The 17,888-nt window shown below is 47.2% G+C and overlaps 1 protein-coding gene across 4 annotated transcripts in view; it reads right to left on the reverse strand.

Annotated features, from left to right (window-relative positions):
* The window catches only part of WDR11 (WD repeat domain 11), a 156,148-nt gene extending 139,946 nt beyond the window's left edge, over window positions 1-16,202 (reverse strand). For all 4 annotated transcript variants that reach the window (XM_044296331.1, XM_044296330.1, XM_044296329.1 and 1 more), the window contains exon 1: window positions 16,036-16,202. In XM_044296331.1, the coding sequence (XP_044152266.1) occupies window positions 16,036-16,121 (86 nt within the window). In that variant the 5' untranslated portion in view covers window positions 16,122-16,202. The remainder of the gene's footprint in view (window positions 1-16,035) is intronic.
* Window positions 16,203-17,888: the final 1,686 nt, after the last annotated feature.

Consider the following 17,888-nt stretch of genomic DNA (forward strand, 5'->3'; position numbering starts at 1 on the left):
ATCATAGGGTGATCTTTAGGGAAAGGTCTCCCCACCCCACTGTATTTTATGGTTGTTATATGTCTTTTTGTATCTTTTGGTAGGGAATTGCGTATCTTGCATTTGGCATTGTATTATCTGATGAATTGATCGTTCATCACCACTCACACTAGCGGGGTATAACTTTTTAATTAGCTGAATTAAAGTATAATGTTTTTAAGGGTCTTATTTTGTAATTATGTAATAACAGCGGTCCCCACTGATAGCGAGCAGGCGATTGCCAGGAGGAAACGCTTCCCTCCCAACAATCGTTTGCTCAATCGGCCTGTCGCTTCATTCCAGAAAGGCACACATCTACATTATCCCAATGAGAACCAACCTGGCACCACCTAATAGTAACATAACATATTGGTTACATACACATCACGGACCAGCCCTGCACCTCACATGTAATCAGAGATCTCCCCATTCAATGCTCCAATCACTCTGCTAGATTTAGATCAGGCTGACAGAAGGGGTGTGTCCCTCTAACAGTAAATATAGTTAATGGCAGGTAACGGATGGAACTGAGCATGTGTGACCACTGAGGTGGACAGAGAAATAAGGAAAAGAACAAACAGCAGATGGCGCTATATAGATACATTCTATTAATGGGGTTGTGCCATCTCAGACTTGGATGGCATATGACTAGGATCGGCCATCAAAGTCAGATAGACGCACATTTTAGAGATGGGACCCAAAAAGTGAAGGAGAGCTCTCCATTCAATTCTATTGGAGTTCCGAAAATATCCGAGCAAGTACGCTAGGCTATTTTCAGAAATGCCCTAGTAAATAAATGTAGATCGCACTGCGCAAAAGCGGCCAGTGCTCCATTCATTTCCATGGGACTGCCAAAGATAGCTGAGCCAGTGCTCGGCTATTTTCATCAGTCCCATAGAAATGAACAGAGGACATGCAACGCATAGGCGTCTGCTCTCCGCTCACTTCAGGGGGTCCTGTTCTGAGATAGGTGCGGGTCCCAGAGGTAGGAATCTGACATTGGTGGCACATCTAGCGATATGCCACACATGTCTAAGATGAGACAACCACTTTAAATACAGTTAGGTCCATATATATTTGGCCAGAGACAACATTTTTCAAATTTTTGTTCTGTACATTACCACAATGGATTTTGAACAAAACAATTCAGCAGTGATGGCCAGTTCGCCGTGTTCGCCCAAGTCCGGGAATCCCAAGTCCGGGAATGCACAGGTAAGTCCTTACCTGTGCCTTTGTGCGAGCCGGTCTGAAACAAATGCGGTCACCGGGAGCAGGCAGTTCCGAGAACAGCCGCCGGGGTCCTTCATCGGGCTGTTCTCGGAACTCTCTGCTCCCGGTGACCACATTTATTTGAGACCGACTCGCGGTGCAGGCACAGGTAAGGACTTACCTGTGCATCCCCGAACTTATGATTTAAGATGGTAGCCCACATGTGTTCGCTGGCGAACACGGCGAACTGGCCATCACTGCAATTCAGATGCAGTTGAAGTACAGACTTTCAGCTTTAATTAAGTGGTTTGAACAAAATGATTGCATAAAAATGTTAGGAACTAAAGCATTTTTTTAAATGCAATCCCTTCATTTCGAGGGGGCTCAAAAGTAATTGGACAAATTAAATAATTGTAAATAAAATGGTAATTTCTAATACTTGGTTGTAAACCCTTTGGGTTTGTTTGGGCCTTTCTGTTTGAAGTTTAGTCTTTAACAAGTGAAATGCTCTATTGTGTTCAGATCAGGTGACGGACTCGGCCATTCAAGAATATTCCACTTCTTTGCTTTAATAAACTCCTGGATTGCTTTGGCTTTATGTTTTGGGTCATTGTCCATCTGTATTATGAACCACCGACCAATCAGTTTGGCTGCATTTGGCTGGATTTGAGCACACATTATGTCTCTGGAAACCCCAGAACTCATCCGGTTGCTTCTGTCCTGTGTCACATCATCAATAAACACTAGGGACCCAGTGCCACTGGCAGCCATGCATGCCCAAGCCATCACACTGCCTCTGCCGTGTTTTACAGATGATGTGGTATGCATTGGATCATGAGCTGTACCATGCCTTAGCCATACTTTTTTCTTTCCATCCTTCTGGTAGAGGTTGATCTTGGTTTCATCTGTCCAAAGAATGTTCTTCCAGAAGTGTGCTGTTTTTTAAGATGTTTTTTTTTTTTTTTTTTAGCAAAGTCCAATCTAGCCTTCTTATTCTTGAGACTTATGAGAGGCTTGCACCGTGCAGTGAACCCTCTGTATTTACTTTCATGCAGTCTCTTTATGGTAGATTTGGATATTGATACGCCTATATCACTTGGTTGGCTTTTGTGAAGGGGCTTCTCTTCACCATGGTAATTGTTCTGCAATCATCCACCACTGTTGAGGTCACCAGTGCTTTCTTTCTTTCTCAGGATGTACCAAACTGTAGATTTTGGCACTCCTAATAGTGTAGCAATTTCTCTGATGGGTTTCTTCTGTTTTCGCAGATGAAGGATGGCTTGTTTCACCTGCATGGAGAGCTCTTTTGTCCGCATGTTTACTTCTCAGCAAAATCTATAAAATGCAAGCACCACACCTCAAATCAACTCCAGACCTTTTATGTGCTTAATTGAGAATGAAATAATGAAGGAATTGCCCACACCTGCCCATGAAACAGCCTTTGAGTCAACTGTCCAATTACTGTCCACATGTAAAGGAGCTGAAACACCTAAACCCTGCATCCAATTTTAATGTGGATACCCTTAAAGGGGTTGTCCGGGATTGGGGACATTACTCTAATAGTACAAGTGTGGCATACACATTACATACAAGCAGGTAGTACCTTTGGCACAGATTTCTGCAGCCCCGTTTTCATCTTTGAAATTCATGGCCGGAAGTTACTGTTTTCTTCTCCTCAGTGACGTACCGGGTCCCTTGCAGGCAAGCAAAGCTTCCTCTTCCGCTGCTCAGGGAGCCCGGTGATGTCATTGGCAGCAAATTAATCGAGGTGAATATTGATGAGGGGCGGAGTTACAGCTGGCCAACATCCTGCTAAGCCCTGCCCCTTAACCTGCTCAGCCCCGCCCCTCCAGTCCGGTGAGCTTCAGAATGAATTGAGGTGAATATTGATGAGGGGGCGGAGTTACAGCGGAGCAGAGAGACAGCTGTAACCACCTGATGCTGCCCACAGGGCAGTGCAGCCGGAAGTCAGGTAAAGATAAGCAGATATATAAACAATGAGTGGGGGGACCGTTGGAGCCACATAGAAGTGGCAAAAATAGCTGAAAATGTATGGAGGCCTTTACTTAGATGTACATTGTGAGTAAACGTGTTTTTTTTTTTTTTAAAACATTTGGTCCCGGACAACCCCTTTAAATGAAAGCTAAATGTCTAGACTTTATGTCCATTAGTGATGGGAAGTTCGGATCTTTTAGCCTGAATCGTTTCATTTGAATCAGCTCATTCAAATGAACCGATTCATGAATCGGATCTTCGGTTCACTTCCTGAGCCGGCAGAAGCAAGTGAACTGAAGATCAATGCGCATGTTCAGCTCATCGAATCTTCGGTTCACTTGCTGAGTCGGCTCTCAAGTGAACCGAAGGTCAGGAGGGACTGGCTCTGGCAAACACAGCTCTGCTGCAGTGGAGCAGACTGTTATAATTGAGAGTTTTAGTTAAAAGAATTGTCACCGAGTCCCTACCAGACTTCCTGCTCTGCTACAGCATGTAGCAGAGCTGTGTGTGTACAGGGTGCATGTAGCAGTGTAGCATGATGCTACACTGCTGCATGCACCCTGTACACACACAGCTCTGCTACATGCTAGATTAATGTCCCCCTCCCACTTCCCCCCGGACGGACTTACAGGGAGCCTGGCAGGGACTCGGTGACTCACGGTTCTTTTAACTCAAAAGAATCGAATGAGTCTCTGACTAATAGACTCAGACGATTCTCTGAGTCCCTGCGACTCCCCCTGTGCTGGTAGCCTCTGATTGGTTGGAGGGCGGGGAGGGGGCGGGGCTAGCGTCCACTGGCTGCCTCTGATTGGTTGGAGGGCGGGGCTATTACACTGGCTGCTGCTGCCTGTATGCTGATCTGACTGAGCCGTTTCATTCGGATCGGCTCAGTCAGAGGAACCGACTCTTCCGGATCAGTGAACTGAATCGGTTCAAAAGAACGATTCGTTCATGATCCGGACATCACTAATGTCCATGTCCATTATATAACTATAACATGAACAGGTTTTAGTAAACAGGCAATTAAAATGTGCGTCAGTGTCCAAATATATATGGACCTATCTATAACTGCAATCACAAAAGTATTCAGATCCAGGTGCTGGTTACGAAAAATTTAGACCATTTTTTGTTGTACAACCTTTATAACTCATCAGCAATGCCAAAAAATACAGCCATACAGCACCAATATGACCTCCCAAGCGCCGTAAAAAATAAATAAAAAAATAAATAAAAAAAAAGCTAGCTCCCGAGCAACGTGACACAAATACCACCCTTCAGCAACTAAATCCCCCATACACACAAATGCTACCAGTGCAGCACTGACACAATACTGTCCCAGTAGGGATGTCACGATACCAAAATTTAGATTCGATTTCGATACCATAAAAAAAGATACTTGATACCATTCGATAACACGCAGAAAAAAATAAAACACCAAAAAAGCTGCGTGCATTTCGCATTTTATAGAACGTCCGGCCCATAATCGAACAGTCCGATCCTATTTTTTGGGGGGAGAAGGTGACTAAAAAATGGCGAATTACACGGTTTTTATTTATGTTTTTCTGTTATGGCATTCACCACATAGGAGATTTTTTTATATTTTAATAGTTCGTGGCGATATGTAATATATTTATGAATTTATTATTTATATATTTTATATGTAAAAATTGGGAAAAGGGGCGATTTAAACTTAATATTTTGGAATTTGTTTGTTTTTTACTTTTTATTTAATAACTATTAGCCCCCTTTGGGGCTAGAACGTGGGATCTTTTCATCCCTTGTCCTTTTCACCCTAATAAAGCTCTATTAGGGTGAATAGGACTTTACACGCTACCTGCTGCCCTGTGCATAGTACACACAGCAGCAGGGAGATTACCATAGCAGCCAGGGTTTCAGTAGCGTCCTAGCTGCTATGGTAACTGATCGGAGCCCCAGGATTACACTGCTGGGGCTCCGATCAGAACTGCCACTAATAAGGTGGAGTGGAGGGGACCCTGTGACCACTGCCACCAATGATAGTAATACTGGGGGGGCGCACTGCACCCAGGGCTGTGGAGTCGGTAGATAAATGCTCCGACTCCCCGACTCCGACTCCCCGACTCAGACTCCTCTGTATTTAATATGCGAATGTATTTTATACATTCCTTGAAGGAAAGAAAGAAGTTCTTCTAAGCTCTTCTAGCACAGAGAGGTAGTTGGGCAGAAGCTGCTGCCTTCTCCTTTGTGTGCTGATCTTCTGCTGAAGATAGAGCAGTGGGAGGATCCAGGAAGGGACATTTATTTTAAAACATGATTTCCCTAGAAGGATCCCATAGTCATGTTTAAAGTTTAAGATAACATTCTGAGTTTACACGTTTTATAGCCTTAGCTGAATGACAGCAGTTTTTCCAATGGTTTACAGCTTCAGTCTTGAACTATTGACCCTCCATTCCCTTCACTTATACAAGTGTCTCTAGTCCTGCAAAACACATATTTACTTAATCCCTTATCAGTGAGAGGCGAGGCTAACCATGGGCATTGTGTTCCCTGTAACATCAGAACACAACACAATGGAAAGTATATGTATTGCCACTCCTAATTGTGCATTGCGTGTAGGGCTGCAGCTAACGATTATTTGAATAATCGATTAGTTGCCGATTAATTTCTACGATTAATCGGCAAAAACGACAAAATTACAAAACAGAGGTTTATATGATCTTACTTGAAAAAATATGTTCAAAGGCCATATTAAAACAAATTGTGGACGACACTATTATGGGGGATCTGTGGACGACACTATTATGGGGGATCTGTGGACGACACTATTATGGGGGATCTGTGGACGACACTATTATGGGGGATCTGTGGACGACACTATTATGGGGGATCTGTGGACGACACTATTATGGGGGATCTGTGGACGACACTATTATGGGGGATCTGTGGACGACACTATTATGGGGGATCTGTGGACGACACTATTATGGGGGATCTGTGGACGACACTATTATGGGGGATCTGTGGACGACACTATTATGGGGGATCTGTGGACGACACTATTATGGGGGATCTGTGGACGACACTATTATGGGGGATCTGTGGACGACACTATTATGGGGGATCTGTGGACGACACTATTATGGGGGATCTGTGGACGACACTATTATGGGGGATCTGTGGACGACACTATTATGGGGGATCTGTGGACGACACTATTATGGGGGATCTGTGGACGACACTATTATGGGGGATCTGTGGACGGCGCAGTTATGGAGAGGGGGATCTGTGGATGGCGTAGTTATGGAGAGGGGGATCTGTGGGTGGCGCAGTTATGGAGAGGGGGCTCTGTGGGTGGCGCAGTTATGGAGAGGGGGATCTGTGGACGGCGTAGTTATGGAGAGGGGGATCTGTGGGTGGCACAGTTATGGAGAGGGGGATCTGTGGACGGCGTAGTTATGGAGGAGAGGGGGATCTGTGGACGGCGTAGTTATGGAGGAGAGGGGGATCTGTGGACGGCGTAGTTATGGAGCAGAGGGGGATCTGTGGACGGCGTAGTTATGGAGGAGAGGGGGATCTGTGGACGGCGTAGTTATGGAGAGGGGGATCTGTGGACGGCGTAGTTATGGAGAGGGGGATCTGTGGACGGCGTAGTTATGGAGAGGGGGATCTGTGGACGGCGTAGTTATGGAGAGGGGGATCTGTGGACGGCGTTAGTTTATGGAGAGGGGGATCTGTGGGACGGCGTAGTTATGGAGAGGGGGATCTGTGGACGGCGTAGTTATGGAGAGGGGGATCTGTGGACGGCACAGTTATGGAGAGGGGGATCTGTGGGTGGCGCAGTTATGGAGAGGGGGATCTGTGGGTGGCGCTGTTATGGAAGAGGGGGATCTGTGGGTGGCGCAGTTATGGAGAGGGGGATCTGTGGGTGGCGCAGTTATGGAGAGGGGGATCTGTGGGTGGCGCAGTTATGGAGAGGGGGATCTGTGGGTGGCGCAGTTATGGAGAGGGGGATCTGTGGGTGGCGCAGTTATGGAGAGGGGGATCTGTGGGTGGCGCTGTTATGGAGAGGGGGATCTGTGGGTGGCGCTGTTATGGAGAGGGGGATCTGTGGGTGGCGCTGTTATGGAGAGGGGGATCTGTGGGTGGCGCTAGTTATGGAGAGGGGGATCTGTGGACGGCAGCAGTTATGGAGAGGGGGATCTGTGGGTGGCGCAGTTATGGAGAGGGGGATCTGTGGGTGGCGCTGTTATGAAGAGGGGGATCTGTGGGTGGCGCAGTTATGGAGAGGGGGATCTGTGGGTGGCGCAGTTATGGAGAGGGGGATCTGTGGGTGGCGCAGTTATGGAGAGGGGGATCTGTGGGTGGCGCAGTTATGGAGAGGGGGATCTGTGGGTGGCGCATGTTATGGAGAGGGGGATCTGTGGGTGGCGCTGTTATGGAGAGGGGGATCTGTGGGTGGCGCTGTTATGGAGAGGGGGATCTGTGGGTGGCGCTGTTATGGAGAGGGGGATCTGTGGGTGGCGCTGTTATGGAGAGGGGGATCGGGGATCTGTGGGTGGCGCTGTTATGGAGAGGGGGATCTGTGGGTGGCGCAGTTATGGAGAGGGGGATCTGTGGGTGGCGCAGTTATGGAGAGGGGGATCTGTGGGTGGCGCAGTTATGGAGAGGGGGATCTGTGGGTGGCGCAGTTATGGAGAGGGGGATCTGTGGGTGGCGCAGTTATGGAGAGGGGGATCTGTGGGTGGCGCTGTTATGGAGAGGGATCTGTGGGTGGCGCAGTTATGGAGAGGGATCTGTGGGTGGCGCAGTTATGGAGAGGGGGTTCTGTGGGTGGCGCTGTTATGGAGAGGGGGATATGTGCACTGTTATGGGCATAACAGTGCACAGATCCCTTTCCTCATAACAGTGCACAGATCCCCCTTCCCATAGCAGTGCCATACACAGACCCCCCCTCCTCCCCATAGCAGTGCCATAGACAGATCCTCCCCCCTCCCCATAACAGCCCCGGCCCCGATGCTTATAAGTCGGACTAATCACGTCTGCATCTTTATTTTACCTTTTTACAATGACGCTCCTGTAACAGCCAGGCAGAGCGGACGGCGGCGTAACGTCACTCACTCACGTGACGCACCTGCTCCGCCCACCTCATGAATGAAGGAGGCGGAGCAGGCGTGTCACGTGAGTGAGTGACGTTACGCCGCCGTCCGCTCTGCCTGGCTGTTACAGGAGCGTCATTGTAAAAAGGTAAAATAAAGATGCAGGGACCGCCCGCCCGCCCGCATAGCAACGAATCGGCGATTATTCGATAACTGGATTCGTCGACAACGAATCCAGTTATCGAATATAATCGATTAATCGTTGCAGCCCTAATTGCGTGCCATATAGTGAAGCATATGAAAAGCATGCTTCTTCACATCACTGAACGCGTTTGTTTTGCGGTTACGTGAGGCACTGCATGCATTGGCCTTTATTCTTACAGTAGAGAAGTAATTAATTATAACTGTTTATGAATTCGGACATTTAAACTTGCTTTTTTTTTTTATTCCAATTTAAATTTAGTAGGAGTCGGAGTCGGTTCATTTTTTGCCGACTCCGACTTCAGGTACCCAAAATTGACTCCGACTCCGACTCCTCGACTCCGACTCCACAGCCCTGACTGCACCACCAATGACTTTAATACTAGGGTTGGGGGGAGGGTGAGGGAGGGTGCACTGCGCCACCAATTAAGATAACTAACGTTTAATACAAATACAGGAGGCAGGTGCCGATGGCAGAATCACATAGCCGGCACCCGACCTCTATGAAAGGACGCTGCAATCCGTGGCAGTTAACCCCTCAGGTGCCGCACCTGAGGGGCTAACTGCTGCAAATCGCAGTGCCCTGTCATAGAGGCCGGCTATGCGATTCTGCTGCCGGCACCCGCCGCCTATATTTGTATTAATGGGCTAGTCATCATCATTGGTGGCGCATCATTTGGAACTATACAGATTAAAATATATAATAAAGAGCAACCAAATCAAACTAAAAATGTGAAGCAGAAAATGTACTGTAAGTGCTAAAATCAATAAATTCTCGAAAATTTAAAATCTGCATCCATTAAACAAACACTATCCATATATCTCAGTTCATTAACATTAGGTGCTCTGGCCATTAAGTGGTTAAAATAATCTGGCCTTCATCCTGCCACAGTATTGTGATGTCACCACATTTGCATAGAATGTTCTAGAACTGGGCCTACAGCAGTGATGTCACTGGATGACATCACAATGATGAATTTGTGAAGGTGTGACTCCATGTTTGATGCTCACAACTTCAGAAAGAAGATTGGACGCCATCATGAGGATTCATAGGCGTCGGCGCTATGTTGATCGGCGGCTGCTGGTCAACTCTCTCTCATCCTGCATGTCGATTGGCTCATTCCTTCTGACCCGATTCAGGAAATTGAATCAAAAATGGAGAACTTTGATGAGGAACTGCAGCTTCCTGGCCAAGAAATCAACCATCATGATAAAGGCCAGGAGCTTCTTCAGGTCAGTTGTCTTAAGACGTAAAAACCATGTCATCCGCCATGACACAGCTGAGAAGACACCAACCAATTTTATTGCTGATCCAAAAGTTGCACACGAGGGGCCCGTAATACCACAAGGCATGTCCCTGGGCGAAAAAACTGAAAGTGGGGAACCCCCACAAAAAAGACCCCGGGACACTGATGCTGTGGAGCCATTCCTTGTCCACAAAGCACCACCTGCTAAAAAAACACCAAAGAGCTGTAAGCGACGATATAATAGAAAGACTCGTCAAAAACAGGACAAGAAAATGGCTGAGTCTGCTAAAGACCTTTTGAAGGCATCTTGTGAAGCTTCCAAAGCCACTCTTAAAAGAAAAGCCCCAACCTCCAATGACAGTCAGTCTGGGACATTTCCACCAGCCAAAAGAGCTGCGGCAGAAAACATGTCCGCTCCATCTACCAATGATGTAGGAAGCCCAGAGCTGGGAACACCACAAGTGGAGATGGCCTATACCTGGAGAGCACAGAACAACTTGTCTCCAGAGCACTTAGCCATCCTGAAGAGCAGCGGCCAGGAAGGCATGCTGGTTGATGACATCATTAACAAGGCCCAGGATCTCCTGCAGAATCAGTTTGGAGACGTTGATGGCCTGCAGCCCGCAGCTGCTATTCTCTTTCCAGGGTACAGTGTGCTAAAGAAGGCCGTACAAATCCACTACGATGAGGACAGGGTGCACTGGCTGACCACCTGCTTCAAAAATGGCGACATCCTAGTTGCTGACAGCATCAAGACCAACAATTTGCCTCTATCTGTTTGCCAGCAGATTAATAACATCTACAGTGTAGTGGTCGATGAGCCCCTGAAACATCTAAAATGTCTTAACGTGGATCAGCAAAGAAACACCTATGACTGTGGGGTGTTCGCCATAGCATTTGCCTTTGAGTTTCTGGCAGATGACGGTGAACCCACGGCGATCTTCCAGCACAACGTGATGAGAGACCATCTAATATCCTGCCTGCAGAATGGCAGGATCACAGGCTTTCCAAAAAAGGTCAATTAGCGACTCCATGTCTTTCATGACATGTCGAGTCTATGATGGGCCAAGAGATCGCCCTGACCAGAAGCCTGATATTACTGAAACAGACCAGGATCCTCTACGTCACCAAAGCTGCAGTCTCTACCCGACCCCAGATTACAACCGCTGACCCATGGTACAGGTCTAGAACCCACAGACTTGTTGGCAACGGTAAGAAACCAGTGACTTTTCTGAGTTTGATCATCTTCCTGTACTGATTGTAATAAAGTCTTCTCATGTGATAATATATGTATGTGTAGTAAGTACTTAGACAACCACCAAAGGTTCTGAATAATCCCCACAAACATTGGCCTTTTAGCCTATGGGCCCCATAACATTGCTGTGTCTATAGTTATACCTATTAATGTGGGGGTGTCCTAATTTATTATTTTAACTCAGTCCCAGAGACCTGATTATCAGGAAGTTGTGTCCCGGGAACATGTGTCAGACTATCAGATGATAGGGACTGCATCCATGAGAAGACCTTGTATCTTCATTGGGTATATTGATGATTTGTGATTTTTCTGCTTCTTGATATTTATGGTGTTTTCTGTATAATTTGGACACAGCGGTATTCACTGGTCACCACTGGAAATAAAAACAGCCTGGGGTTAAGAAGGCAATTGCAGCAGATAGGATCACCAGAGGTCTGAGACAAAATGAGGCGCAAAATAAACCATCTCCTGATCTTCACCAGTGACCCCTGCTGGAAGGTATTGGTCTTAAGAACCAAAAAGAGCCCTAAATAAGGTAAGATCCTTGCTACAGGAGTCATAAAATGTAATGTGATTTATGACAGGAGCTCATAATAATAACAGACATGATGCCAAGTTCTGGAGACACCAGAGCAGTGGCTATTAGTGGAAAATCATATAAATCGCCTGATACAATATATGATAAAATTCTAACTGCCTGCAGACACCACTAGGGGGAGTTCCCAATTGACCTTAATATGTAGATCACCTTGAGCAATGGGTCCCAGATTTTTAACTTTTGAAGTGTGTAAGAAAGTAGGGGTTTTGGCGATTTGGATACAGCAGTGGGTCCCTGAACAAGAATAACAGCTATAACAGTCAATGAAAATGATAAACGTTAATATCGCTGTTAGAAACATGGACCCAAGTTTAGCACAGTTAGAGAGATTACAATGACCCACAGTGACCGGGAGTAAATTGTGTGTCACTTTCCGCTGCTCCATGTTCAGTCATAATTAGTTATATTTTTTGCATCTGCAGATCACTGTACCAGAGCGGGGGTCTCGCTGTGTCCTGGCAATGAATATGGGATACAGCTGGAGGTGATGACTCTACCACAAGTCAACGACATGGTGGCCACCATGTCAGGATCAGATTACCTGCGCTTCAGCAAGAGGCAGATTCCGGGCTCGGTCTCTGCACTCACCCACCGGACTTTCTGCAGTCAGACGTATTCACCGAATAAGTGAGTTTCCTGCTGCACCAAAGGCAGATTCCAGGCTTGGTCTCTGCAATAACCACTGGACTTGACATTCACCGGACTTTCCGCAGATCAGATGTATTCACCAAAGAAGTGAGTTTCCTGCTGCATTAAGAGGCAGATTCCGGGCTCGGTCTCTGCGTTCACCACTGGACTTGTCATTCACCGGACTTTCCGCAGTCAGATGTATTCACAGAAGAAGTGAGTTTCCTGCTGCATTAAGAGGCAGATTCCGGGCTCGGTCTCTGCATTCACCACTGGACTTGTCATTCACCGGACTTTCCGCAGTCAGATGTATTCACCGAAGAAGTGAGTTTCCTGCTGCACCAAAGGCAGATTCCAGGCTTGGTCTCTGCAATAATCACTGGACTTGTCATTCACCGGACTTTCCGCAGTCAGATGTATTCACCGAAGAAGTGAGTTTCCTGCTGCATTAAGAGGCAGATTCCGGGCTCGGTCTCTGCAGAAGTCAACGCACTTCACATTCAATATTGATTGAAGGAAAAATCTACCGTCCTTGTCATGCGACATTGTTTTCCTCCACCGCCTAGGGGAAGGGCAGTCCTTCAGCCATAGTTCCCTAGAGGTTTCCTCCACTGGGGGTTTTTCCTCTCCTGAGTGCTGAAGGCCCGACTCTTCATGAGTCAAAGGCCCATCATCAACAGGGCCACATTTAAGACCGGCGCCCTGACTTCTAATGAGAACATCTATTACTGTACATTTGATACCTTGCAGTTAATAAAGAAGTCAGTGTATATTAAGTAGTGGTGTGTCTGAGCCTCTTTATGAATCTTCATAGTCAACTGGATGAGGGGTGCAGGGTGTCGGACCCTGCTGATCAGATAGTGATGGCCTTTCTTGGTTTTACTGCTCAGCTTATTTTTTTATCCCCTACCTACAGGATAGGGGATACGTATCTGATCGGTGGGGACTGCTGGGTTCCCCATGATCATGAGAATGGGGATCCTGTGTCCCCCAAAAAATTGAATTGTAGGTCAACCATGTTCCCTTCTGCTCCATTCAGTGTCTATTGGACTTCTGGAAATAGCTGAGCATTGTACTCGTCTATCTCCAGCAGTCCCTATGTGCACGCTCGACCTGCCACTTCATTAGTAAGGGGCGCCGGATCCATGCTGCTATGGGGCCCCTGGAGGAAGGGGGCCCGATATTGGACAAAAAGCCCCTCCTCCTAATCACACTTAAAGGGAGTCTTTCACCTAATCTGAGCGTTTTAGACCGCTCAGATCAGGTTATAGACTCTTTGACCCTCGTTACAATCGTACCTTTGTCTTGTGTGTCCTTCGTCCAGATAATGAAAATAACACTTTCTAAGGATACTTTCACACTTGCGCTTGATCGGATCCGTTCTGAACGGATCCGATCATATTAATGCAGACGGAGGCTCCGTTCAGTACGGATCCGTCTGCATTAATAACTTTAAAAAATTTCGCAAGTGCGCAAGTAGCCTGCGCGGATCCGTTCAGACTTTCAATGTAAAGTCAATGGGGGACGGATCCGCTTGAAGATTGAGCCATATGGTGACATCTTCAAGCGGATCCGTTCCCATTGACTTACATTGTAAGTCTGAACGGATCCGCACGCCTCCGCACAGCCAGGCGGCCACGCCAACGCTGCAAGCAGCGTTCAGCTGTCCGCCTGTCCGTGCGGAGGCGAGCGGAGCGGAGGCTGAACGCCGCCAGACTGATGCAGTCTGAGCGGATCCGCATCCATTCAGACTGCATCAGGGCTGGACGGAGGCGTTCGGGTCCGCTCGTGAGCCCCTTCAAACGGAGCTCACGAGCGGACCGACGAACGCTAGTGTGAAAGTAGCCTAAACTTATGCAAATGACCTTCTGAAGGTGCCCAGGGGCGGCGTTACTGGGCGATGTGCCCAGAAAAACACACCTCCAGCCGGCGGACGTCACGAGCGGAACCAGAGGACGGCGGGCTGGGAACTGGCCCGCACCTGCGCACTGCTCTGCCCATTATGGGCAGAGGAACATCCTTTCATATTGCACATGAGTCGGCCGGCTGTCTTTAGTTGGCTGGCGCATGCGCAATATGAAAAGCTGTTCCTCTGCCCATAATGGGCAGAGCAGTGCGCAGGTGCGGGCCAGTTCCCAGCCCGCCGTGCTCTGGTTCCGCTCGTGACATCCGCCGGCTGGAGGTGTGTTTTTCTGGGCACATCGCCCGGTAACGCCGCCCCTGGGCACCTTCAGAAGGTCATTTGCATAAGTTTAGAAAGTGTTATTTTCATTATCTGGACGAGGGACACACAAGAGAAAGGTACGATTGTAATGAGGGTCAAAGAGTCTATAACCTGATCTGAGCGGTCTAAAACGCTCAGATTAGGTGAAAGACTCCCTTTAATTCTCGCTCCTGTCTTGAGTCGCTGCCCGGGGCTCAGGCTCCGCTTCCCAACTCCCTGCTTCCTTTGTCCTGTCCTCGGGGCCTCCCTTTAAGGGTCCATTCACACGTCCGTTGTTTGTTTCCTGATCTGTTCCGTTTTTTGCTGAACAGATCTGGACCAGATCTGGACCCATTCATTTTCAATGGGTCCTGAAAAAAAACGGACAGCACAATGTCAGATTTTTTTTCAGGACCCATTGAAAATGAATGGGTCCAGATCTGGTCCAGATCTGTTCAGCAAAAAACGGAACAGATCAGGAAAGAAACAACGGACGTGTGAATGGACCCTTACTCAGCACATCATCAGTGGCTAGCGCTGCACCTGCTGGAGTCCCGACTAGCGCTCTATGTTGTCTCACTGCTGGGTGCTGGGCTGGCCAATCAGCATTAGCGGTGCTTGCAGAGCCTGCTGCTGATTGGCTTGCCTAGCGCCCAGCAGAGAAAGTTTAGTGCCCTGTGCCACGGGAGTTGGGATTTCCTTCCTCTGTAAGCAACTTGCAAGTGACAGTGTAGAGGATGATGAGAGTGACTTCTGCGGAAACTATCACTTTAGGTGAGAAGTGACTGTGCTGTCAGTAATATGTGTTTTAGGTGTGAAGTGAACCCATAATTTCCAGTTCTGAACCCTCAGTTCAGCTCTGCAGATGAACCTGAATCTTCACCCTCTCAGTCACCGACACAGTGTAACGCCGCCATGCTCTGCTCTGTGCACTCAGGTACAGTAAGTGTCTCTGTGTCAGCTTCATACACTGATGTACAGACACATTGTCTTGCTTTACACTGCAGCCTAGCTCCATAAGGGCATTATTATGATGCCTCTCCTTGAATTAGATATTGATGACCTGTCACACTGGCGGTGGTCCGACACTCTCACTTGTCAGCTGTTTGCGGCAGAGGACAGTGGATGGAGCCAGAAGCAGAAGGACGTTTCCGCCACTGGCGTACTGCAGCTCAGCTTCTAGTGACTTTAATGGGAGCTGAGCTGCAGTACCCCGGCACGGCCACTACACAATGGATGGCGCCTTCTGCTTCCAGCTCCATCCACTGAACAGCAGCACCAGCTGCTACACGCTGATTGGCGGGGGTGCCAGATGTCAGACCCCCACCGCTCTGATACTGATGACCTATCCAGAGGACAGGTCATCAGTATCTCATTCCAGGACAAGCCCTTTAAGAAGTACAGGCCTCTGAATAAGTTTGCCACATTCTTGTCCCCCTTTTACTGCACCTAAGTACCCCCATACTGTTGGCACTGCCCTCACCCACCTCCCACCTCATCGTGTCCTCACACAGGTATCACACCCCCTCCTCCTCCAGTGCAGATCAGGCTGGCACTTGTAGTCCTCCAGCTATTACTCTGCACAGCCGCCCCCTGCAGTCACTCACCAGTCTAGCGCCCCCTTGTTGTGCACGGTGAGGGCTCCGGTGAGCGTCCGGGTGGACAGCTTAATGTTCACGGTAAAGGGAATCATGGCCGGACGAGAGGAATGAATGATAACGAACACTAGTACATGACAGCTGACCGGGACCCGGCCTCCATGTTCACAGGGCACTTCCTGGTCCTGTCAGAAATCACGCATGTACTTCCGGGCAGCGGTGACGTCAGAGGCGCTGAAGCTGCGGCGGCCATACTTGATATGGTAAGTCATAGGTTTTAGGTTTATCTTTGCTTTCAGACTTTTTTTAAAAAAAATGTCATTGCATATATTTGTTTTAAAAATATGCTTGTTCAAAAAGAAGAGTTTTATGAACAACTGTAGTTGTGTAGAATTTATAGGAATATTTTATACTGTACTTTGCACATCATTAGAGACCTTTATCTCCCTCCAGGCCCATGTCTCATTTTCCAGGCTGCTTGGGGACAATTGCTAGCTTTTGGTTGGTTTCTATGGGCAATGGTGCTTGGTTTTCATACACAAGGTCAGTTAACAGCTGCTGGCAAATAATGCTTCTGTCTCCAGGCGCAATCACTGCCCTGCAGAAGGGGTTAATTCCCAGTCCCTTCTGGAGCCATAGACTTTTTGCTTACACTTTGATTTGTTTATCACAGGTGGCACAATGCACTTTAAATTCACCAAATCTTTAAACTTTATAGAAATGCCTCTTCGTTTTTTTCCTACACCACTCAAAACAAGTGATTTTGTGACTTTTTTAGACAGTCGCAATGATAAATGTGGCATCAAATTCATGAAGTTACCAAACTACACCCTCTTTTTTCAAATTACACCACTTTTGGGCTGAGAGTGGTGTAAAAAAGTCGCCAAATTTTGAAGCAAAACAGCACTTGCTCCAAAGTTTGTGACTTTTCTATGCTGGGAAACTGGAGTAGAAATTCAGTGAGCCCAGACTGAGAGAGCGAGAGGATGGGAGTGGTTGTGGCAGTCATGGCAGTAGTAGTACTCACAGTGACGGTCCACAATCTGGCTCACTTTGGGCTGTGTTGTGCTGTCCAATCGCAGCGCAGAGCTCACAGCCTGGGAGAAAAAAACCTCCCAGGCTGTGAGATCTGTGCTGCGATTGGACAGCGCTACAGCCTGGGAGAAGGAACGCCCAGGGTGAAACAGGGCAGACTCCTCCTATTAGAACCAATTCAGTGAAGATACCGGAGGACACAGCGGGCAAACGGAGCGGCTTCCAGGGATAATAGTAAGTGCAGTGAGATCCCTGGGCGCCTAATAATTATCTTACAATTTTTGGACCGATGAAAGGTCCTCTTTAAGAAATAAAACAGTGGCATTGCTGTAGGTTTTAATAGAACGAATTTTGCTAAATGTATATCTCAGTTACATATGTATCACTCTGCTGTTAATGTATCTGTCATGCAAAAATAAATGGAATTGGTTTGGTGTTTAATGAACTGTAACATTTGCTTTCTAATTTTATTTTCCAATGTTCTCTTTTTATTGTTTGACTCTTATTTAACCTCAATACTTCCTAAATGAATCACCACTGTATGTTACTTAGTATACAGTTATTAGAAAGCATTTTAAGGCCATGCATACTGAGATTAGCTGGAGCTCTGCATGAACAGACCCTAAAATGTGATTGATTTTTCATCCGAAAACTAATAATAGAATTTCCCAAAAACATGCAGAATATGTATGGTTATGACTTTACCGATGTTTGTATCAAGTCAACGATTTTAGATATAAACCTTTAGGATAATGATCATTATTAAAGTGTCTAATCAGAGTAAAGTTTTATTCAGTTAAGGTTTTTCTACACAACAATTGTCCAAT

The sequence above is a fragment of the Bufo gargarizans genome, chromosome 6 (genome assembly GCF_014858855.1).
Source record: "Bufo gargarizans isolate SCDJY-AF-19 chromosome 6, ASM1485885v1, whole genome shotgun sequence".
In the NCBI taxonomy this organism is placed as follows: Eukaryota; Metazoa; Chordata; class Amphibia; order Anura; family Bufonidae; genus Bufo; species Bufo gargarizans.